The sequence below is a fragment of the Hemiscyllium ocellatum genome, chromosome 12 (assembly GCF_020745735.1).
Source record: "Hemiscyllium ocellatum isolate sHemOce1 chromosome 12, sHemOce1.pat.X.cur, whole genome shotgun sequence".
NCBI lineage: Eukaryota > Metazoa > Chordata > Chondrichthyes > Orectolobiformes > Hemiscylliidae > Hemiscyllium > Hemiscyllium ocellatum.
In genome coordinates this window covers 38,287,611-38,312,425 of record NC_083412.1, presented here as the reverse complement: position 1 = coordinate 38,312,425, position 24,815 = coordinate 38,287,611, and the positions used below count along the sequence as shown (strand labels likewise).

The window sequence follows — 24,815 nt, the reverse complement described above, 5'->3', positions numbered from 1 at the left end:
AGGGGTTTGCAAAGGTGTCATCAACTATATTTGGAGAAGTACCACTTGGCTCCCAGCAATTTGCGCATTACTTGCCTCATTGTCATGCCAACTAATTAAGTGAAATGAGAACAAGGTCAAAAGGTGTGGCACTGGAAAAGCACAGCAGATCAGACAGCATCCAAGGAGCAGGAGTGTTGATGTTTCGGGCAGAAGCCCTTTATCAGGAATGGTGAGGATGGTGGTTTATCAATGCTGAACTGCATGGAAAAAAAAGTGTGTTGGCTGAGAAGCACACAACAGTGTCATTGTGAAGATACAGTGGTGTGTTGACCCTGAGAAACATCCACTGAGCTCCAGCACCACCATGCTTTACATGTCAGCAATTTGTATTGTCCAATTTCAAGGGGAAGGAGAGAAGGATTGGACATAGCATAGAGATTTTAAAAATTGGATCATGAATGACATGCAAATACATGGATACAGTAGTCACCTTTCAAAGGTGAGATTTAGAATTTAGGTAAGACTTGAAGGGGAAAAATATCAGGAAAAACTTTCTTGTCACCAATATTCTGATTTTGTTTCATACTGCTTTACTTTCCTATCTTTCTCACCATGACTCATGTCACTCCAGAGAAAGGAAAACTCCACCCACTGTGCATTTGAATTTTACATGCAAATCATAAAATGGAAAGATATTGCAAGAGTTACTCTCTGAAAGATAGTTCACACATTCCAGCGAATATCCACAGCCATGGCAGGGGTTGGGTCCTGGAGTGGTGGATGTGATGGTAGAGGAGTTCAATGTGTTTTCTGAGTATAATCATTGGAAAAGAGGTTTGTCAGTGTGAGATAACATTGGTGACTCACTGAATAGGAGAAGTTTCAGAAACTTATAATTTCCAGAAGTACTGTAAGCGCAGTAGAAGGAAAGAGAATGAAAAAAGGATGGATCTTGGGAAAACCTGACCTAATAACGGAAAGGTTTTTCACTTCAAGTCCAAAGCTCTCCACATCATTGAGAACAAAACATAAAGAATGATCCTTACTTACAGCAATGTGGCTTACTAATTGCTTCTGTTGCCCTTAAGGAGATTCCTGTGGCTTACTGAATCATTGAGACTTGATTACAACCATTAATGCATATTTTCCTTTTCTATCTGTAAAATGAATCTCCTTGAATAGTTTCTGCTTATTAAACAAACATCTTTTCATTATACCTCTATAGAAGCAATTCAACAATTTTTTGAAAACAATATGAAGTGTACAGAAGCAGATTGCCTTGAAACTTTGCACACACCATCTCTTCCAGATACAGACATGCTGCCAGATCAGAAGCAGACAATCTTTTGGTAGTTCACCTGCTGGAAGCCAGAGTTAGGCACCTTGAATTTGCTTCATGACACTGGCTATAGATTGAAATTGGCATACAGTTAGTCAGCGTTACTTCACATGTAATCTGCCCAGCCTGATCAGCATTGATGAACTGATTGCTGGAAGTTGCTTGGGAGAACGAAAAAACAAATCGAAATTCAGCAGGCACCGACCAGTGAGCAATACCAGACTATCTGCTCAATTTACATACGGCTCAAGGCCCAATTTTAATAGACCCTCTGAGTAATGGGGACTAGCACACAATTCTGTCATTTCATTGGCTTGTATACTTTTTTGGGTGCAGCAAGTTCAACTTCTCAACCAAAGTGTTCCCTTCATAGATTACAGGGTTCTATAGTTATACCCTAAGTTTATGCACTATCATCTCATTACATACAGATATTTCTGAAGTCTATGGTTACATAAGTGACCAGCACTGCTTTAAACAGCCAGGCCTGAGGCTTACACTTGAGCAGTTATACTATCTACTTGACCAGCAGGTCGAACAGTCCTGTTCAACATTTGACTTAATTATAGATGAAAAGTTAGCAAAGTTAATTTTAGCTTCCCAATCATAATAATATTTAAATAAAACTTGGTGTTCAAGTTTGAACATCAACCACTTTCAATGCACAAACATGGCTTGTCCAAACGCCTCATGAATATTACCTGTGCTTGAAGGGTGAAAGTCAAAGAGAATACAAAAAGACAAATCAGATGTTGGGATGCTCCCCTGCATTTAGACAGATTTGTTATTCAAATCTTGTGTTTTTATTAAGGATAAAGGACACACCAAAGTTCAAAACAGAGGGAAGGAAAATTGAGTAAATCAACAAGTAAAACAATCTTTAAAAATTGCAGATTAAAGGAATACTAAGACAGACAAGGTTTCTCACATGATAAAAAATAGCAATTAATACCACTTGCCAAAATAAAAAGTTGCATGGAATGAACCCTTTACATGAATGGCTCTTAAATCAATTACTGAATGCTGCATCAATTCAGACTTCAAACATGCTGCTCAGAATTTGGATGTAATGAGACAATGAGGCAAATTAACAAAATATATAATTTACCTCCATTAATCAGAAATTTGCCAATCAGATGTTTCAACTTTTGAACAATTGTGTCTTGCAGTCCCTGAATAAATTGGTTTAGTAAACAATATTTTGCAAAGATGGAACATTTGTTACAAACTCTCAAAGGTGTATTTGCTTTCAAACAAACACAGCATGGTTATTAAAACATAAGCCTTTTATTTGCAGGGGTCCATCTTAGCAAAAACTGCAAGCAAATGTTTAAAGCTTGCTTTGGGAAACTCACAATTTGTGGATAGTTCAACCTTCGATATTGAACAAATTTGCTCTCAATGTCATTCCAGCGTTTGTTGAGCTGGATCAGCTGCAACTCCAGTGCCTTAGCAGCTCCTTTCTTTGACAGGCTCTGTGCTTGCCTGCACACTGCATTCAGGTCTCCCCTCTTCTCTTCCAGTTCAGCATCCATCTCCTAGTGAGTAAAACCATATGGTCCCAGAGCGGTTAGCTAGCTACTGTCTCAACTTGAAGAAAAACTCAACAAACTGAAAAAAATAATTTTCAACTTCCTTATTTTAGCTTCTTGATTCGTGAGTGCATCATAATTTAATCAAATAACTTGGTAGAAAGACAATGTCCCAAATGGTATTGAATCATTATCATTACCATTTGCAAGCCAAAACCAGTGCTCTATAGTATTACTCAAGTGGTCATTTTCTTGGGTGAACTTAGATTGAGTTAAATTATCTGGGAAAATGGGATGTTTTAATATTTCAATGCAGCACAAACCCACAACAGCTAACTTTCAGAGAGTTTAGTCTTCTCTTAGCCAGTTGCATGGTAGTGGTGGTGTACTGCCAACATAAAAGGTTGATATCAAGAAAGCAGCAGCCATATTGATGAGAACAGCTGGAGACAAAATCGCCTGTTTTAAGTCCAGCAGTGGCGGTTTTGTTTCTTTTCATAAAGATATGTCGCCTCAAATCTCAGTAGACAGCATTGCAACAACGTGGATTTTTCACATTAGTTTGAATCTGACATTATGTTAAGGGAATGTCTAAGCACTCAACATCAATTATGTCATCGAGAGAGTTAAGCTGCGAATCACAATATAGTCTCCTCATAGACGGTAATCATCTTTTTAATTTTTAATTAAAATATTATGTAGAATTAAATACATGATTGGGGTACATAATATAAGACTAAGATCGAAATATCATAAAAGAAACTTATTGAAGTTTCTTTTTAAAAGAATTTTTAAAAATGAAAAATGGTTGCGAAATTTGAATTTCCACAAGAATTTATTTTTAGGTCCTATGAAGCTATTCAAACATAATTATAAACTTAATGTGTGGTTAAAAATTCACTTAACCACATGCAACAAGGTACATTTTCTTTCAAGGGTTTTTACACAGAGATCAACCGTGCAAAAGGCAAACTTTCATCAGTTCAATAATTTCGGTTTGACAGGAGTCTGTAGAGACTTTGGAGAGGCAGCCTATGGGGAAACGTAGAAAAGTTCAAAAATATAGTTGGTAAGGATTCAATGTGCATGCTCTAAAGGCTGCTGTCAGTGTCAGGCCAACAAAAATTGTGAGCACTGACAGTTCCACAAAATCTGGAGCATCACTTGGCTTCAGCTTGCATTAACCTTTAAGATTTTTGACTGGAAATGGTCATATCAAATGCAATTGTAAAACACTATAAAGAACATTGCATTGGCAATTTTGAAATTACTAATCTGGATAGTTTTATAAAAATTACTAATAATAATCTTTTCAAAGGCTAAAGTTGTTATAACAATAATCATAGTTTAAGATTCAACAAGGGTTCTTCGAAATTGACAAAATGTTTACATTTAACAAATGGCTGCCTATAACATAAGCATGCTAGTTTACTCTCTGGGCTAACTTGCTGATTTGTTGTTTTTATTGATTTTTCTGTTGATAAAAATAGTTCCTCTATCTTAAAATCTTAATTATTTGTATATCAAAATAATAAAGAAAGTAAAGAAGCAAATGAAAATAATGGATCATAAAAAAGTGAATCTTACATGTGTAAAGAAACTCAGAAATGTCTGATGACGACAATGATACATGCTCTGAGCAAATATGTGAGAGGGAGGATACAGTGGTAAGGTCACACACATTATCAGACAGTGCAGGGAACATATAACTGTCCCTTAACTGTTTTGAGCATAAAGACAATTAGTTTTCTATAATAACCAGACAACTGGTTTCCTGTAATAAATGCGATTTAAAAAGAATAAAGAATATCACAATTACATTCGTGTCAACATATAAGAAGTCCAATTCTGATATAGATCACAGTACCAGGCAACTTCAATTCCAGATTTTATACGGAGTGTAAGATAGAACTAATGATAACTTAAAAGGTCTACATGCACGGACATTGGGAGGAATAAAGTTATTCAATTCAAATGTCTTCTGCCTTCAAATTCATAGAATTTTTATTAATATCCACATTTAAAAGATTCAACAATATTATCAATAAATTAAAAATCATTGCAAATTTTATATGAATGAGAAAAAAGGATAAAACATACTTCAGCTCCTTTACCTATAGGACATAAGCTGCTAGCAAGAATTCAATAGATTGTGATTAAAGAATCTGACACTAATAAATGCACCAGAGGGTACAATATATGTTACAACAAGAGCCACATGTATCCAAATCTTTAGTTCGAGTTATCTGCTTTTTTCCCTCCTCTGATTATAGGAAGGGAAATGAAAACACCTTTTTAAAAAAAAATGTTACCTTCATCTTCTGGACATCTTTGGGCTCTGGAAGCCTGGCTAACCTTTTCTCAATGTCATCCAACCACTGCAAAAGATTGTCAGCCTGTTTCTTGTATTGATACCAATGTGGAGAAATCTCCAGTGCTTTTTTCCTTCGAATTGATCTTAAATCCTGTTTTAAAAAGTCAATGATTACTTGTTAGCCATTTCATAATAAGAGCACAAAGTATCAGAAACACTTCCTCGAAGTTCAAACAACTTGTTCAAGGCATATTTATTTTCCTGAGGAAAACCGAAACAACTGTAGATGCTGTAAATCAGAGACAAAAACAAAAGTTGCTGGAAAATCTCAGCAGGTCTGGCAGCATCAAAGTTAATTTGACCTTCCTCAGAGCTGTTCTTGGAAGTGTCACCAGACCTGAAACATTAACTTTGATTTCTCTGCACAGATTCTACCAGACCTGCTGAGATTTTCCAACAACTTCTGCTTTTGTTTCTAATAACTATTTTCCTCCTATGTTCCATTCTGATTGCTTTGTTAAAACAAAAGAACTCTGCTACCTGAAACAAAGTTAATGATGTAGATCAATGATCTTTCATGCAAAGTCATCAAACTGAAACATTGACATCAGTGCTGAATAGGGGTCGTGAGCCAGATAGGCAAAGTTGTTTTCCTGGAACCCACCTCCTACTTATCTACTTCTGCAACTGTTTTGTATTAAAGATATTGAGCAATCCAATCACATGGATGGCCTGTAGATCATCAGAATTCAGATTGAGAGGGGTAGTTAAGAGGATGTCTCAAAATGGAGGGTTCCTCAAAACTCTAAAAAGTATCTTGTTTTGGGACATGATTGAAGGCCAATTGGATTGGAGAAAAACTCCTTCATGAGGATCAGTGGACACATACTTTCATTACCCACAGCTTCCTCTTTGGGAGGTAGAACCTCTGACACCAATCGCCTACAGGGTTGTAATCTCCATGAAGCTGGTAACTTCCCCCTGGGGTGAGAGAGAGAGAGAGAGAGAGAGAGAGAGAGAGAGAGAGAGAGAGAGAGAGAGAGAGAGAGAGAGAGAGAGTGTGTGTGTGTGTGTGTGTGTGTGTGTGTGTGTGTACATGTCTGTGTATGTCTGAGTCAGTGTGTGTCTGTGTGTCAGTGTTTGTGTTTGTGTCTGATGAAGGGCTTATGCTCGAAACGTCGAATTCCCTATTCCTGAGATGCTGCCTGGCCTGCTGTGCTTTGACCAGCAACACATTTTCAGCTGTGTTTGTGTGTGTGTGTGTGTGTGTGTGTGTTTGCATGTCTGCGTCTGTGTGGGTGTCTGTCTGTGTCAGTGTGTGTCGGTGTCTGTGTGTCAGTGTTTGTGGGTATGTATGGGTGTGTGTGTGTCATTGTCTGTGTCAGTCTGTGTGTGTGTTTGTGTCTGTGTGTGTCTGAGTCTCTGTGTGTGTTAACGCATGATTGAGAGTGAGTGAGAATGTGAGAGTGAGTGAATGAGCAAGCATGAGCACAAGAGAGTGAGATTATGAGTGTGTTTGTAAATGAGAGTCATAGAGTCAGAGTACACAAATGGGTGTTTGAGTGTGAGTATGAGAGAGAGACAGAGGCACACATGTGTATGGCAGAGAATGTGCATATTTGTAAGTTTGCTACATGACATTCCAACCCCCCCTCGGGGAATCTCCTCAGCAGTGGGAAGGCATGAAGAGCTGTCCCCTCCTAGCTGCCCAGAATCACTGCATTTCCTCTACACCCCCCCTCCAAGCTGCTACCATGGGACAGTGGAAATTCTGCTCATTAGTTTGGTTGCTTTCTTCAAAGATGCTATCTTTGTACTTTGCCAACAGTGTTGTCACCATAATGATAATCTCTGTTGAGATTGTTATGATCTTTTGGATTAGCATTTAAAGATAAATCCAACAAAATAATAAAATAACAAAAGAATAACACCTTAAGGTTTTATATTTCCCAACCAAGAACAAACTTAATTGCATTTAAAACAGTTAAACTAAAGAAGCACTTCACACCAGAAATTATAACTACATATAATCTGAACCTGGATTTACACTTTATTCAATGGCCTCACTTTGAAACATAAAGTAAAATGCCATCATATTGTGGTCACTCATCCCACAGGTTCTTTTATCATTCGCCATGTTTCATTATATGATACTGGATCATTAGTGTCTTGGTGAGGATGGCTCAACTAAATGTTTTACAATACCATCCCTAACACACTCCAGCAGTTATGCTCTACAGCTTTTGCGCTTAATTTTCATTGAAGTGGAAAAATAAATTTATTTTACAACCTTTCAATATTTAATGTATACTGTTAAATTTAGTTCTACTTCTCCAAACAAAAACATCTTCTGAACTGCCCTTATGGCAGAAAATATTTCTGATCAAAGGCCTGAAAATTGGTTATCCATTGTTTTGGCTTTGTCCCCTTTTATTTAATTATTTTACTGATCAAGCTGTTCACCAGTCAAGTCAACTTGGCCAAAGCCTTTTGATTAACATGTTCCTTGAATTGCCATTAACTCAAGTATGTTTTAGTTTTATTTACAACACAAGCTGCCATCATTAGAATTAGATTTACCTTACTGATGACTCCATTGTTTAGTTTAGCAGCAATTACCGAATCTTTGTAAATTTAAATAATAACTACTTATTTAATATTTTGCAATGATATACTTGACAGAAGTTTATCTAATGCTGCAAAACCATGTTGGCTCTCCTTGCATGTTTCCATCATGTGAATATTTATACCATCACTATGGGAAGTGCTATTTACATCGCTCCTGTTAAACCTCTATACTCCACCCCAGTTCTCTACCATTACAACTTAAATCCCTAAAGCTAAAGCGTTTATTCTTAGACAAATAAACTATGAACTTAAGTATTTCTGACAAGACATTTTGCTGAAGAAGTCTAAAGTCACTCGTTTCTTACATTTATTCATAACTTTTGCTAACTGCCATCAATTTTTTTCATTCCTGAGCTAGCACAACCGTGATGAATGCTTTAAAGCTGATTATTGTTTTCTTAAGCTAAAAGATGCACGAGATTCAACCAAATGTCCTTCAGAGTTTTCTCCTTGCACAAAACATACTCAGTGCCTCTTGCACCACGTGGGAAGAATGATCAGGAATCCACTTAATATCATTCCATGGCACAGCAAAATGGAACAAGTCAAAATTCAAATCCTATTATTACATGTTACAGCACCATGTCACATCTCATCAAATGTGGAAATGAAGAACTAAAACATGTAACAGACCCATGTTGTAGTAATGACCTCTGTTAATCACTACTTTGAGAGGGAAGTTATCCAGCAAATATACTTGAGTAGCTAGATCCCAAATGTACAATAATCATTTCCACTTTGAAGTTCAATGATTTATAATGGAGCTATGAAAACAGTGACACTTTCAAAGGTTCCAGATTAAACATGAGTAACTTTTTAAACTGTTGTGATTGGCCATTCACAAGCAATATTATTAGACTCTTCTCTCCAGTATTCACTCTTACATTTTATCATGAGAAGCAATGTTGTAAGAAGGTGTCATGAGGTGCCTTCTTTACCTATCTCATAGGCATGACCAATCTTCATGGAATTTTCCAGCAAGTCTCCAAGTTAGTTGCTGATTATATGAGAATCTCTCTTATCAAACTGATCAAACATTAACCGCACACTTTCTCTAATGCAGCACATTGCCATCAAAGAAATTTCCAAAGCATCAGCTTTAGAGTAAGAGATGGAAAAATCATTCTGCAAACTGCCTGTTATTTGTTGCTATGTGCTGCCAGAAAGTAAGGTCCTGACTGACAGTACAATCTCATCGAATGATTCACTTTATGCAAACCTTGGATACAGGAAATAGAGCATTTCCATTTCTGCAAGCTCATCACAAATCCACAGTTTTCAAATATACACAGAATTCTCTTGGAAAGAAGGTTCATAAAGAGGCAGAAACAACACAGGTAAAGGTGTTATGAAGACCCAGCCCTTCTCCCAACTGGTTGTGGAGGGTGGTTTAGGAGGGTGCTGAATAGTTAAATTCAGGAATGTATTCTCAATATGGCTTCTGGTACTTTAATTTATGTAGCAGCAGGTATTGAGGCATTGGAGTATCCTACAATGGAGATGCAAAACATTCATTTAAGTCTAGTTCCCATGATGAACTTTAAAATCCAACTTAAACCTCATTGCTGTTGCTTAACAGATTTCCCAGGGTTTGAGAAAACTGGTAGAAAAAAGGGAGGCAAGGATCCTGTCTGCATAACCTGATTGCCTTTTCTATTACTCTTGGCAGACCAGCAATCAGTGAGAGTAGAAGGTTTCCGCAAATTCTTAATTGCTCTCTCTCTATCCACACCAATCCTGCATTTTCTACCTTTTATTGATCATCTTTCTCTTTCTCGTTTCCTCCTTCCTCCCTATTACCTCTTACCATCCTGAAGGAACCCTGGCTGTGACCTACTGTGGGTGTTCTCTCCCGGTCTTGGGTGAGGATGTCCATTTGGCTAAATTCTTGATGAGAAATGGAACTAATAAAATGGAACTAATGAGGTCTTCCAGTTACATTTATGCACAACAATGCTCTGGAGACCCTAGCATACTGAAAATCCCTATCGACCTATAAATTAAAGGACCGATTCAATGCTGTGCGCAACGATGTCTTATTCCTGACAGGGTGTGGACAGTCACAACTCATTGCACTTCCTGAATATGAGTTGAATTAGTGTAGTGAATGAAAGATGGGCATCATGTTTCTTCCAAGACTTAATATTCCTTCAATTCTCTGCCTCCCCCTTTGATAAAAGATGTCATAATTCAGAGATGTACAGCACAGAAACAGACCCTTCCGTCCAACTCATTCATGCTGACCAGATATCCGAAATTAATCTAGTCCCATTTGCCAGCATTTGGCCCATATCCCTCAGAAGTCTTCCTATTCAGATAGCCATCGAGATGCCTTTTAAATATTCTAATTGTACCAACCTCCACCACTTCCTCTGGCAACTCATTCCATACACGCACCACCGCCTGCATGAAAAAAATTGCTCCTTAGGTCCCTTTTAAATCTTTCCTTCTCACCCTAAACCTATGCCCTCTAGGTCTGAGCTCCCCCAACCTAAGGAAAAGACCTTGCCTATTCTCACTATCCATGCCCCTCATGATCTTATAAGCCTCTATAAGGTCATCCCTTAGCCTCTGATGCTCCAGGGAAAATAGCCCCAGCCTGTTCAGCCTCTCCTTATAGCACAAACCTTCCAAACTGGGCAACATCCTTCTAAATCTTTTCTGAACCATTTCAAGTTTCACAACATTCTTCCTATAGGAGAAAGACCAGAACTGCACACTATATTCCAAAAGTAACCAATATCCTGTACAGTGGCAACATGACATGACCTCACAACACCTAAACTCCAAGCACTGACCAATAAAGGAAAGCTTATTAAATGCCTTCTTCACCATCTTATCTAACTGTGACTCCACTTTCAAGGAGCTATGAACCTGCACTCCAATGTCTCTTTGTTCAGCCATACTCCCCAAGACCTTACTATTAAGTGTGTAAATCTTGCCCTGATTTGCCTTTCCAAAATGCAACACCTCATATTTATCTAAGTTAAATTCCATCTGCCATGTCATGAGAATTTATATCATAACTATACAAGCCCCCTGAAAAGGTAAGTGTTCACAATGATAAAACACTTCTACTTATAGAACTTAGCAATGCAATTGCATATCGTTGCTAGGTAGCAAACGTTAAGAAAACAATGGCTCTCTAACATCACAGTAGAGTGAATGACTCGGTTGGATGTCTTGATCCTTAACCTGCAAATAAAATTTCAAGGATAAAAATAGAAGGCTGGAGTAACCTTTATGGCTACTCGCAGTGCCATTTGCAAATATGTGAAAATCATTGTCAGAAATTGTACACGCTGCACAACTTTCAGGCTTAGTTGCAACTTCCAAAATATTACATGGCAGTATATTCTAATAGTTCAAAGACAAATTTTGGTACAATGCATTGTAAGTCTGTAGAAGTCTTCCAAGTCTGGAACAGTGATAGAATAAAATGCCCCATTGTAGTCATTATTTAGAAAAAGATATTGCTAAATTTACTGCGTCTCTGCTCAGCTTCTGTATCCAAGTTGTAAGAAACAAAGGAATGCTCCAAATATACAATGAAGAAATTCACTATTTTGGCTCATCTTATTTAATTATTACATCAGTATGGTCAAGTACTATTTCACACACCTGTTGTACTCAAAACAGGTAAATTCTCCCATGCAATTTAAAATTGGAAACAGTCGGAAATCATATATGTTAGGCTTATCTTTGCCTTTGTTATCACCTTTCTCTCCAGTATCCTCGAAGTAAACCATTTATCAATATTTAGTTTTAGGCAATGGACCATACTTGTACATTACCAACCTAATGTCTGTGAGCAATACAATGCAATTTATTTTGATGCATAAATAGTATATGCTACGCATTCCTTATTCATTGTCTGAAGCTATGAACTATGCATCCAGTGTCATCTTCGGGACTGTTGGGAAAAGAAATATCATGTTGAAAACTAGCAGCACACTATCTCACTTAATTTTATTTTGTCAATGGTGAATAATGCTATTTGAGAGATTTCTGCAGAAATTCCAACAAATTATCCAATTATGTCAGGAACATTCCAAAGTAAGTACACAATTGGAATGACCAGAAGGTAAGTAGCCTAACAAAAAAAAAGGACAAAACTATATTTAATTCCTGGTATTCCAATGGAGTCTGCAGCTGATGGTAATTCAGGAATTGTTGCTTGCCCATACCTTGAGAATATTAAATTTAGCTTGCAACATCTGCTGCTTCATTCGAATTTCTTCTCGCTTCTTCTCATTTGTGACATTCTGCTGCAATGTTTCTCCCATTTTTGCCAGTTCATTCATTCTCCTCTCATCATCTTCACTCTAGAATATTAATAAAAGTTGCATAATTTAAATAGGTCATAATTTGGGGAAAAACAAACCATATCTACCTTTTCGAATTTACTTTTCATTCATATTGCCAGGCCTGGAGGGTTTGAGTTACAGGGAGAGGCTGAATGGGCTGGTGCTGTTTTCTCTGGAGCATCAGAGGCTGAGGGGTGACCTTATAGAGGTTGATAAAATATTGAGGGACATGGGTAGGATAAATATACAATACTTTTTCCGAGGGTGGGGAGACCAAAACTAGAGGGCATTAGTTTAAGGTGAGGTGGGAAAGATTTAAAAAAGACCTGAGGGGTAACTTTTTCACACAGAGAATGGTGTGTGAATGGAAGAGCTGCCAAAGGAAAGGGTGGAAGCTGGTACAATTACAACTTTTAAAAGGTATTTGGATGGGTACATGAATAGGAAGGGTTTGGAGGGATATGAGCCAAATGTTGGCATAGGTTGGATTGGGATGTCTGGTCAGCATGGACGAGTTGGACCAAAGGGTCTGTTTCTATGCTATATTACTCTATAACACTGTACTGTCTTTCATTCTCAATCCAGCAGTGTTTGTCTCCATTTCAAAAGGAGTTTATACCAGCTACTTGCTCACTGTGCAATATCAGCCCAGTAAACCTACAATCACCCCCCTAATGATGATCTGAACTGGTACTGAGCAACTCAAAACTTCTACTATGTTAGATATAGTACTCTTCTCAGGAGTAATGGTCAGTTCCGATCTGAAGAATAATTCAACAAAGGCGAGAAACAAGAATTGAAATAGCTGGTGAATCTCAGCAAGTCTGTCATACTGACATAGTATTTTGTTAATGGGGTTCAGTTCATTAAAGAACAAGTCACAACTTTTGCTATTTATTTGACAACCTGCAAAACTGGGGCTATAAACCTGCCGCAACATCGCATGAAAATAATGTAATTGTAAAAAAAAATACAAAATTAGTTTCTTTCTTAAAATAAAACTGCTGAGCCCTGGAAGTAAAATGATTCCTGTTGGCCGTTTCAGCAGAAAAAAAGGTCAGCACTCTCAATAATCGCATTTTTTTTTCCACAAAAATTATCAGCAGTTGGGATTTCACACACTGTTTCAGAGAAAAGGGTGAACTAAAATCGCTGAATGTGAATTATGTGGTTCTGGATTTGGGTTTTCAATTCTGAAGCAACATGAAAAATCAATTACTAAATATAATACTTTTCAACGAAACCATAAAAGAAAACAATGCATGAGGTTAAAGTAAATTAAGTAGCTTGTTCTGTGCTAGCTGAATAAGCACTGTAATTGAACTGAACTGACATAAATGGAATATTTGCCTTTTTGGTTCAAATCTACAATTACTCAGGGTTTTGAGTCTTATCATACTTTGCAAAAGGTATTGAACAATTTCTACATAGATTTTACGAAACAGTTATTTGTCATATTTTGACCTTTTTCTTTTGCAAAGTTTGTCAAGATTTTATTCTGTAACTTCCTAACTATATACTCATTCACGAAGTTAATTATTCATTTTTCAAATACAGAGGTTCTACCACATTTGGGAATCCATATTGATATCCCTTCGAAAAGAAATTTCCAGACTTTTTCCTTCTACGTACTAGTTCTTTTCACAGAATCCCTACAGTATGGAAGCAGACCATTCACCCATTGCGTCCACACCAACCGTCTGAAAAGCATCCCATCAGACACACGCTATCCTTATAAACTGCATTTCCCCGGCTAACCCAACGAACCTGCACTACTCCCCTTCTCCTTTGTGCTTTTGTCCACTTCAAGTCCCTTTACCACTTCCCATGCATTTCTGCGATAGCAGAGCTAATAACAAAAGATGGGTAGGTCAAGTGAATTGGCCATGCTAAATTGCCCATAGTGTTAGGTGCATTAGTCTGGGGTAAATGTAGGGAAATCAGTCTGGGTGTGTTCCTCTTCGGAGAGTTGGTGTGGACTTGTTGGGCTGAATGGCCTGTTTCCACACTGTAGGAAATAAAAATAAAATGGAATCTGTCATTCAGTCCCCTGAGCCAGTTGGACTACTCAGTTAGGTTTTAGTAACTTGTATCTCAACACTACTTGGAGTCCAAGTTCATAGTTCTTTGAAAGTGGAGTCTCTGATAGGATGGTGAAGGCGGCATTTGGTATGCTTTCCTTTTTTGGTCAGAGCATTGAGTACAGGCGTTGGGAGGTCATGTTGTGGCTGTACAGGACATTGGTTAGGCCACTGTTGGAATATTGTGTGCAATTCTGGTCTCCTTCCTATCGGAAAGTTGTTGTGAAATTTGAAAGGGTTCAGAAAAGATTTACAAGGATGTTGCCAGGGTTGGAGGATTTGAGCTATAGGGAGAGGCTGAATAGGCTAGGGCTGGTTTCCCTGGAGCGTCGAAGGCTGAGGGGTGACTTTAAAGAGGTTTATAAAATCATGAGGGGCATGGATAGGGTAAATAGACAAGGTATTTTCCTTAGGTTGGGGGAGTTCAGAACTAGAGGGCATAGGTTTAGGGTGAGAGGGCAAAGAGTTAAAAGGGAACTAAGGAACAATTTTTTTTCACGCAGAGAGTGGTGCGTCGGAGGAAGTGCAGGAGGTTGGTACAATTACAACATTTAAAAACATCTGGATGGGCATGTAAATCGGAAGGGTTTCCAGCGATATGGGCCAAGTGCACTGGTAAATGGAAGTGGATTAGGTTAAGATATCCGGCCAGCATGGATGAGTTGGACCTAAGGGTCTGCTTCCATGCTGTACATCTCTATGATTGCTGATTCATATTGACACTATAACATTTAATATGTCTGTCAGCAAAAGCAATCAAGTATCCAAATTTTCTAAACTTCACCATTTCTACATTTCAAAAGTCGATAAATAAGAGATCATTGTATTTAAACGTGGGTTATGTGATCTGTAAATAGATAAAACCAAGAAAAAAAACTGTACGAATGGTACTGATGCTCTAATGCCATCATCATAACTTTGCAGTTAAGAACAGATAATAAGAACAGGAGAGACGACGTTTCTTTATCAGGAATTCCTGATAAAGAGCTGATGCTCAAAACGTGACTCTCCTGGTCCTCAGATGCTTTCCCAGCACCACACATCTCCCAGCACCACACACTGTTAAGCCTAATAACCTTGTATGGTTTCTGAAAATTGCTACATTCTTACATGTCAAATATATGTCAGTGACATCAACTTATTGATAAAAAAAATTTTCAATGTTTAGAACATGAATTTGTGAGAAGAAAGAAAAACATTCAGAATATATAACTCTCCTTTCTGCTGATGTTTGATTTAATAATTTCCAACATGGAAATATTTTTTTCTCTCTCATAAAGTAGAATGTGAAATCCTGAATATTGATTATGTTACACATTAAACAAGCCAATAAATGTTGCAGCATTGTCAAACTTTGCATATTTCTGGTTTCCCTGCTGATTTTCTCCTCTAACTCCTCCTCTCATATTATGGAGACCCAGAAAATCCTGTTAGTCTGTGACAAACAAATATATGTCATCTAACATAATGACTTAAATGAGGTTTTACATGTTTATTTTGTTTAAACACAAGTATACTGAAGAATTTCAAATATGCGCTTTCACATTCTTGTGCATTGATACATCCATGAACTCCTGTAAATTAAAAGTTGAAATTTCTTCATCCTAAACTCAGCATTAACATGTGGAACAACCACAAATTTGTATTGCCAAAATTATCCATGTTTAAAGAGGAAACAACAATTTATTAATACGAGTAGAATATCAGTTAATTATACAATCCTATTCAGAAACCACAATCTTTCGTGTCGAGTCCTCTGTTCAGCATTTGGTTACACAGCTAGTCCTAATACTGCTATTTATACCCAACTAACCATCTCTTTCTCAAAATCCCCTTCTTTCAGATTCTCTCCTTGTTGTATTTCTGCTTCCAACTCTTCAAGCATTAGCTGGATATTTGTGTCAAACTGTTCCAACTCCTTTGGAGATACCTGAAAAATAGGAAAATCGAATTACATTTTTTAACTGCATGTAAACATGCCTCCAAATAGTCATGTCCACAGGAAAACCTACACGTGATCCACAACTCTCATGATAATATACAGAACATTTTAAACCGTATATTCATATGCAGTAAGATTTGAGTCCATACACAAATCCTGGCAAAACAGAACACAATGATTTCAGTTTAGAATCTATATCAGTTACATTAAAATCTTTAGTCTAGTTTAGTGACAGATCGTTAACATTACAGGCTCTCCAACTCAGACTAGCAGTAAGTACACAACTTTCAAAAGTAACATGCTCTTTCACCTCTTCCACCTCATGAGAGATCTGAACATAAGTGATTTCATCAAACTTGCAACACACCAAAAGTGTAACCAAAGTCAAGAGGAAGCTATTACTTAGTTTAAAAGATAAATTGTAATGAATTGGTACCATGTTTGATCTTAAACCTTGTTTTAATCTTCCAATGATACACACTGACACAAACTCTGAGCACGCCTGCCAGTGGAATGTATTCTGGGGGATTCACATGCCTGACTGCACACATGAAAATGTCATTATCAATTGATGGTGGTGCACACTGGTGGAGATAATAATTCCTAACTGCAAAACTCACCACAACAACATATTAATAGGAATAATTGGAGGAGATTTTTGGAGAGAATGATTGCCTTCAATGGTACATCACCAACATTTTAGAACAAACTTAATTTGCAGGAAATATCTTTGGATAATTGATGATGGGACACAGCAACTAAGCAGATGCAGGTCAGTCAGCCATTCAAACCTTCTTCAGCACACAATTAGATCATGGCTCAACATCCTCACTTTTATCGTGGCTCTTGCTTTCCAGAAATTATCAATCCCTGTCTGGAACATTCAATGACTGAATATCTACTGCTCTGTGGGGCAGCAGATTGTGATTGCTTGCAGTGTTTACATTGCTTATGATTGCTTTGAATAATGAAATTGCTCAAATCAGTTCTAAATGCCTGACTCTTCACAAACTGTGACCCCTAGTTCTTGGCTCCAGTTCAGGGAAAGATTTTCTTTCAAGCAGCTTAAAACATTTTATGGGAAGCATTTTACATTTCCTCATTACTGCATTTGCAGGCAGCAAAATCCATATAATTCTCCAGGCTGGTCTTCCCAACAACCACTCACCGTCTTGATCTATCCACAATTTTATGGGTGATGATGCTGAGCTCAACCCTCTGATCTTGCCCAAATTAAGATCCTTAAATGGGAAAATAAGGGTTGCTCCCCACATAGCCTCAGTTTTAAAGCTGGCAGATAAACATCAGGAGCAGGGTGACGTGCAGATCACCAACTCAGGTCTTCGATAGGAAGAAGAAATTTCCCTCATTGGCCTCTTTTCAACTGAGGGCCCCAAATTTGCAATCCTTGGATTTTCTATCCCCTTTATATGACTGTTCGGAAAGAATCATCCAACAGGATACTGCTTGGAGGTTTGCTACCCAGTGACATTACTACTAACATCTTAGACTCCTCAGAAATCAGACAAAGCACAGAATAAATAAGAAATATCTTAATACACTGTCAAATATAACCAGTTGATGGAAGGTGCAAATCAGGTTATATTCATGGTGATAAAGATCCCATACAAAATTAGATTAAATTAGATTAGACTTACAGTGTGGAAACAGGCCCTTCGGCCCAACAAGTCCACACCGACCCGCCGAAGCGCAACCCACCCATACCCCTACATTTACCCCTCATCTAACACTACGGGCAATTTAGCATGGCCAATTCACCTGACCCGCACATCTTTGGACTGTGGGAGGAAACCGGAGCACCCGGAGGAAACCCACGCAGACACGGGGAGAACATGCAAACTCCACACAGTCAGTCGCCTGAGGCGGGAATTGAACCCAGGTCTCAGGCGCTGTGAGGCAGCAGTGCTAACCACTGTGCCACCGTGCCGCCCAGAATGACTGACTTGGGAGTTTTGCCTCACAGTACAGCAGACTGTGCCTAATGTCATTTATCACAAGGGGAAGTGAATCCAAGAGTGAGAGAATTATGTTTCAGTTATACAGAGCACTGGTGAACCCATATCTGGCATATTCTGCATTGTTGTGTTCGCTTTATTCAAATAAGTGAGATACAACATGTGATGTATATGTTTTTTAATATCATGTATTTTTGAGCTTGGATTTTTTTTTATTTGAACAGGTGGCATAAGGGGTTTCTGCGTGTCTGAAAGGATTTAATGATGAACTTTTAAATATTTCTGTAGCCACGGAGTTTCTTTTAAAAATGAGAGAACTGGCTTCCAAGGACTTAAGGGTTTTTATTTTCTTTGGGAGAGTTTTTCTTGTCATATGGGTGAAACGTTTATATCTTTGAGAAAAGAAAAGTTGGTAAGTTTTAGTTTGAGGAGTTCTACAGGATTCTTAACAAAGCTGAATGTGTAAAGCAGTTAATCCTGATCAACATGGAAGATGGTTTAGAATTGTTAAAAGTAGGTTGCTTTATAACTTTATCTGTACATTCATTTGTGGGATGTGGAAGCCTCTGGCTTGGATCTCTAGCATTTTTATTGCCCAATCCTAGTTACATTTGAGAAAGTGGTGGGAGCTGCCTTCTTGAATTACTGCAGTCTGTTAGGTGTGAGTAGACCCACAGTGCCATTAAGGAGTGAGTTTCACGACTTTGGCCTAGTGACACTGAAGGCACAGTGATATATTTCCAAGTAAAGACAGTGAGTGCCTTGGAAGGGAACTTGTAAGTGGTGATGTTTCTATTTCCCACCTTCAGTTTCCTGCTTTCCATGTTTCTTCAATAGTTCACTCCATTCTGCCCCTTCTGCAAGGTGCTTTCAAATAGGGATGTCATTCCCAGTTCTCCTGCATCATTCCACACACCCTTTCTGAGTGATCAAGGAACTGATTGGCAGGATGATGTTCATATACCTCTATAGATATGGAAGGGAGGGGAGGTAGTTTGGTTTAAACCCTGAAGGAGTTATTTGAGAAGGAGTTTTAGAGAAGAACACACTCTCTGGTGTAATTCCTGTAAAGGAGTGATTTTATCTTTACTGTAATTTTGAAATCTTTAAATTTGTGTCATATAAAAACAGCTTAGAGTTTATTACATTTTACCTTCATCTCTTTTGCTTAATAAACTTCTGTTTTATTATTAGAACCAAATCTGCACCATGATGTATGTTTTCAATGAAACATTTTGGTAAAACAGAAAAACATTCACCCATCAAACCAGTTTTAGTCTGGGATCTGACTTTAAGAGCAATAGCAACAGAAGGATATAATTGTAACAGAAGCAATTCAGAGATAGATTATTAAATTAATATCTGGAATGGAGGTGTATATCTTATAAGGAAGGATGGACAGGCTAGGTTTGTAGCTGTTGGAGATTAGGAGAGTTAGGATTGAGTCGAATCAGACAAGATCCTGAGAGGTCTTGACGGGTAGATGGGGACAGGATGTATCCTCTCATGGGAACATCTAAAACTTTAAAATAGTTGTCCAGTTAAAACAAAGATGGGCATTTCTCTTTCTCTTAGAATGTCATGAGTCTTTGAAATCCACTTCCTGGATAAGGAGGAGGAAGCAGAGTCCTTGAATATTTTTAAAGCAAAACTGGGCACAATCATGTTAAGTAAGATGGTAAAAGCTTATGAAGAGTAGAAGCTTATGCAGATTTGAGGTTACAACCAGATCAGCCATTATCTCAGGCTACTCAGAGGTGAAAAATGTGTTGCTGGAAAAGCGCAGCATGTCAGGCAGCATCCAAGGAGCAGGAGAATCAACATTTCGGGCATAAGCTCCTCTTCAGGAATCAGGACTCTTGCTACTCAGTCATGCTCATTACCTACAATGTCATGACAATAGCTCCACAAGTGTACTCAGTGTGTGGCATTTCCAGAACCCTATAGAAATATTGTATGCTTAGAAAGATTATTTGCACATTGCACCTGTTTCGTCAGCAATAATAAATTAAGCATAAGCTAAAACCCATCTCAATCTGTCAAGAATGTCATTACACATATTAGTAGATCTTGAAAAGAAGTTAACTTCAACCAGACAGGCAACAACAGTTCACAAACTGCCATTTGAATGCAAAGAGGGAGGAAGAACATGTGAGAATAGAAGACATAAACATGCAAAAACAAGGTGAGACTGAGGTTAGATTCTGTGCACACAGCAACTCATCAGGGATAGCACTAAGTGAATGAATCAGAACTGCAGGCCAACTTTGAGACTGAATTTGAGATTGTACTTTCTGACAGAATTTGCAATGCTATAAAAGTAAGATGAAGCTTGAATTTGAGACTTTCCTGTCAGTATTTTAATCTGTCACTCTAGTCACAGCAAATTCCACTTTCATTACATGAGCAAACATTGAATCGATATCATCATCCACAAGAAGAAAATGAATAACTTTGGGAATTGAAATTTAAACAATGTAATCATCCAAATGAGCTAATCCAAATTTCTTGTGTGAGATAATGATGTTGGTACACAATGGGAATCCAACTGAATGCCAGTTATAGATACATTTAGAAAACATGAGTGTGACCAGTTTGAAGCACTGATTTTTAATTATACCACAGATTTATTAATTAACAAATTAACATTTTGCTGACTCTGCACACCTTTTAGGTGTAATTCCTTCCAAATCTGTGGACATGTCTACTAAAAAAGTTCAATCCTGGATGAATCATAAAAAGAAAGATTGGGGCATTGTGGTCGAGAATTCCAATAATCACAAAGCAATGAGCTTGTTGTATTTTGTTACTGAGTGCAGAAATGCATTACCATGATTTAGATGTCAAATGTTTAGTCCTGGTTGACCACATTTTCTGCAGTAATCCACCAGTTGCAAAGAGATGATATTTCCCTCGGGTGCTGAGCACATGGTGCATTTCAAAGATTCATAAAAAAATATACATATCTCACATCTATTACACACTACAGTTCTCTTTACAACATACCACACCGTTCTCTAATGAATCACTATAATATGAACCCTATAATAGGAAGCTGATAGTTTCCAAGAGGGATGATTATAGTTACTGGTAGTGGTTGGGGGAGGGGGGTAATCGTGGAGGTGGTGCAGTGAAAATACCTGGATGAGCTTTTGGTAACTTTCAAAAATTTTACAGGGACATAATGAATCTTTCAAGAAAACCTACGAGAAGTTAAAAAATCGAAGTAAACTAAGCAGGAAGGCTGTCTCCCACTGATAGATGCCACTTTCAGCAATGGAATTTTGAAAGCTGATTTGAACAGTTTTCAGAACAACAGAATTATTTCTCCAAACAGAAGGCCAGAAATTAGTTGACTGAATAGTGCATAACGGTAGCCAAATGAAGAGCTGTCTTTAACATTTACCGCACAACACATTTTCAAAACCTTAGGTCTATCCCTGTGAAAGAGCACATCAAAATTGTAACCTGGTGACTTCTTGCCTGAGATGGGCCAGGAATAAGAGAGGGATGCAGAGAGGAACCATAGGTTGAAGTTGAACGAATAGTTGATAAGCTAGTCAGTCGGTAGGTTTCTTTCAGTCCATCAGTCGATTTTTGATGACTTTCTAGAAGCTTAAGCTTCACCAAAAGAAGCAAGATAGTGAGGAGCATGAGATGGAAATATAATTTTTAGATATACCATGTATAAACTATGAAGCATGAGGCACGAAAGTACAGACCTCTACAAGAAACCATAAATACTGTTTATAAAATGGAATTAAGTCTGTTTTTTTTAGATTTTTGCATTGAAATAAACAGTGAAAAATATCACACTGAGGTTCAAGATTAAGTTTGCAACAAAGCCAAGGTCTGAGAAAGTCCTTCAATGGGAGCATGCACTCATCAAATGAAATGCTTTATTGTAGGATTCTTAAGAGAAGATTTCCTCCACTGCTCATGAATGAGCACATATTATATGTCAATAAGTACATTTAAAAACCACAATTTTCTGTGTTGTAAATTGGAAAAATGTTCATGCTATTTGCTTAATGTTGCTCGATTGTGACATCCTATTTCATCTGAAATATGGATATTTTTCCTTTTGAAGTATATCAGTATTATAACTCAATTGGATGAAAATATTACCAGCATTTACAACACAGAAAGAAACCAACCAATCCCGTAGATGCACATCAGTTTTTATGCTCTATTTGAGAATACTCCCACACTTCTTCATTTAACCCTCCTCACCATATCCTCCTATTCCTTTCTCTCTCCCCTTTTTATTGTGTTTTGCCTGAAATGCATCTATTCTATTCCAGGCAACTCATCTTAGGAGTTCCACTTCCTAACGATCAGCTGGGAAGGTGGAATTTTCTCCTGAATTCCTGATTGAATTTGTTAGTAATTATTATGTGACCCCTAGATCTGATCTCCTCGAACCAAGTTCAACAATGTCTCTGTTTTTCAGTTCTATCCATCTAAAAAACTTTACTATCTGTACAACCTAGCTCAGCATTTTTACCGATCTGTATATCTGTAACCCCAGGTTCCTCGGCTCCTCCATCTAATTAGACACAACTTTCCAGATAATGTATGGCTTTCTCGTTCTTCCTTCCAGAAATCCATCACATCCTACTTGACTATTGTAAAGACAATTTTCCAGTTACCAACATTCCTTCAAGTTTTTTAAGAGATATCAATACTTTAACAAATTACCTAAGCATTTACTATACTGTTCAATCTAGTGTTGGCCACAAATTTTGAAATTACACTTCATAGTCTGGAATCTAAGTAGTTTTATATAAACAATGATGATCCTTATGGAACACTGCTTCCTAACTTTTGCCAGTCTGAACAACTACCTCGATGTCCGACACTCGATTCCTATTTGACAACTACTCAGTGATTCATATGACCAGGTTTGTCATGCTGTTTTACCACAGTGCTATTAAGTACAAGATAGTTTCTGTTGCTGAGACCTGATGATGTCAGGTGTACCAGATGAGTCATGGTACATCTTTGTTTAGATTAAGTTAAATCAGGACAATATGATCAATGAGGAGGCAACCAGACATGAGTATCAATCAAACAAGGTATATTGATTTCTGTTCTAAAACTATTGGATTTCAAATAAATCTAAGGATAAGTCTCACCATCAGGTCAGTCTTAGTAAATGGAGGTTCAAAAAAAACTACTCTGAAGTCTCTAAACTGCTAATTCAAGAATAAATATCGAACAATTGCCTAACTTCAAAATTGGAATCTTTGAGGACAAGTAATCCCCATCTCAGTTATATTTTTGTTTATCAATGCCAAATCACAGCAGTTATTTAGTCAGCCATGATTAGAATGTGAAGGCATTGTGTCAGAAAATGCTGCGGAGTTCACATCTGCCCAACAAAACAACAGATGCTCTTCGAACTTTTGTACTTAATTACTCCTGACATCCATCAACCCTCAGCCTGTTGCTTTTTAGATCTGGTGAGCAACACTGTGCCGTCATGGGACCAGCCTATCATTCCTTCCATTCAGCAGATGTTCTACTTTGCTTTAACCAACCGCTGTACCAGCTGCTAAGCCATCATACCTGCTGCTGTACCTTTTGCTGCACAGCAAGAAAACTCTTCTGGTTTTTCAGTTCATCAGGATCCATCAGGAATGTATACGGGGAAACAGATACATATTCTAGCACTGGTTGCTGAAAAGCAAGCATGTGAGGAAAAGGAAGTACAACTAAGAATTGTTGTAAGAAAAATCAGGACGCACATGTAGAGGGTATGATTAATTAACTGTTTTGACACATAGTTAAAAAAAGCATTATTCAGCACACACCAATTCTTTAACAAAACACAATTCTTTGTTGGATTCCTATAATTACACTTCAGCAAATTTAAGATAAGATACACGTCAACAACCCTTGCAATTTAGAGGAAAATGCACGTTGGCATTTGTGTAGGAACACGATGCACCACAAATGTTGAAGAACTGAAATAATCAGCTGTTCTAGCAGGATGTATGGATAAAGAAACACAGTAAACACTTCACTTTGATGATGTACTCCTGAAACATTAAAAGTGCATCTTCCCTCCAAACCTGGGTATTTCTGATATTTTCTATTTTTTTATAGATAGCTATGATTTTGGATCCTGTTTTCAAATTCAAACAACCATGACTTAAAACGGGTGTTCATCTGTTTATTACTCATTTTAAATCTCTTTTTGATTCTGGTCAGGCTTCAGTGAGGAAGTGCCTTTTAGAAATGGGGATGAGAGTTAGTTCAATTAAAATGAGCTATGACAAAATACATGTCTTAACAAGTAGAATGTAAAGATGACTATGTCTCCCAAATAACCTCCACTGGAATACAAACTATCTTCATGATTTTTTTCCCCAATATTATTCTCGGGCTATCTACAAGGAAATGCCTGGTGGAAATCTGGTATGGCCTTTCTGGGTATCCCATGACAACATGTGAGGTCATAACATATCTTGGATTGCAATGCAGTAGCACACCATTTGTTGCAACCTGGAGAAAGTGAGGGCTGCAGATGCTGGAGATCAGAGTTCAAAAGTGTGGTGCTGGAAAAGCACAGCAGGTTAGCAGCACCCGAGGAACAAGAGAATCAATGTTTCAGGCACAAGCCCTTTATCAGGAATGTGGTGATGAGGATGGGGGCTGAGAGATAAATAGCAGGGTAGGGATGGGGCTGGGGAGGGGAAGGTAGCGGGG

General features: G+C 37.8%; 1 protein-coding gene across 7 annotated transcripts in view; it reads right to left on the bottom strand.

The window, feature by feature from the left end:
* The window catches only part of dmd (dystrophin), a 1,983,095-nt gene that overhangs the window by 901,981 nt on the left and 1,056,299 nt on the right, over positions 1-24,815 (bottom strand). For all 7 annotated transcript variants that reach the window (XM_060833515.1, XM_060833512.1, XM_060833514.1 and 4 more), the window contains 4 exons: positions 15,997-16,113; positions 11,983-12,120; positions 5,166-5,318; positions 2,677-2,859 (listed from right to left, as the gene is read on the bottom strand). In XM_060833515.1, coding sequence (XP_060689498.1) covers positions 2,677-2,859; positions 5,166-5,318; positions 11,983-12,120; positions 15,997-16,113 — 591 coding nt within the window. The remainder of the gene's footprint in view (positions 1-2,676; positions 2,860-5,165; positions 5,319-11,982; positions 12,121-15,996; positions 16,114-24,815) is intronic.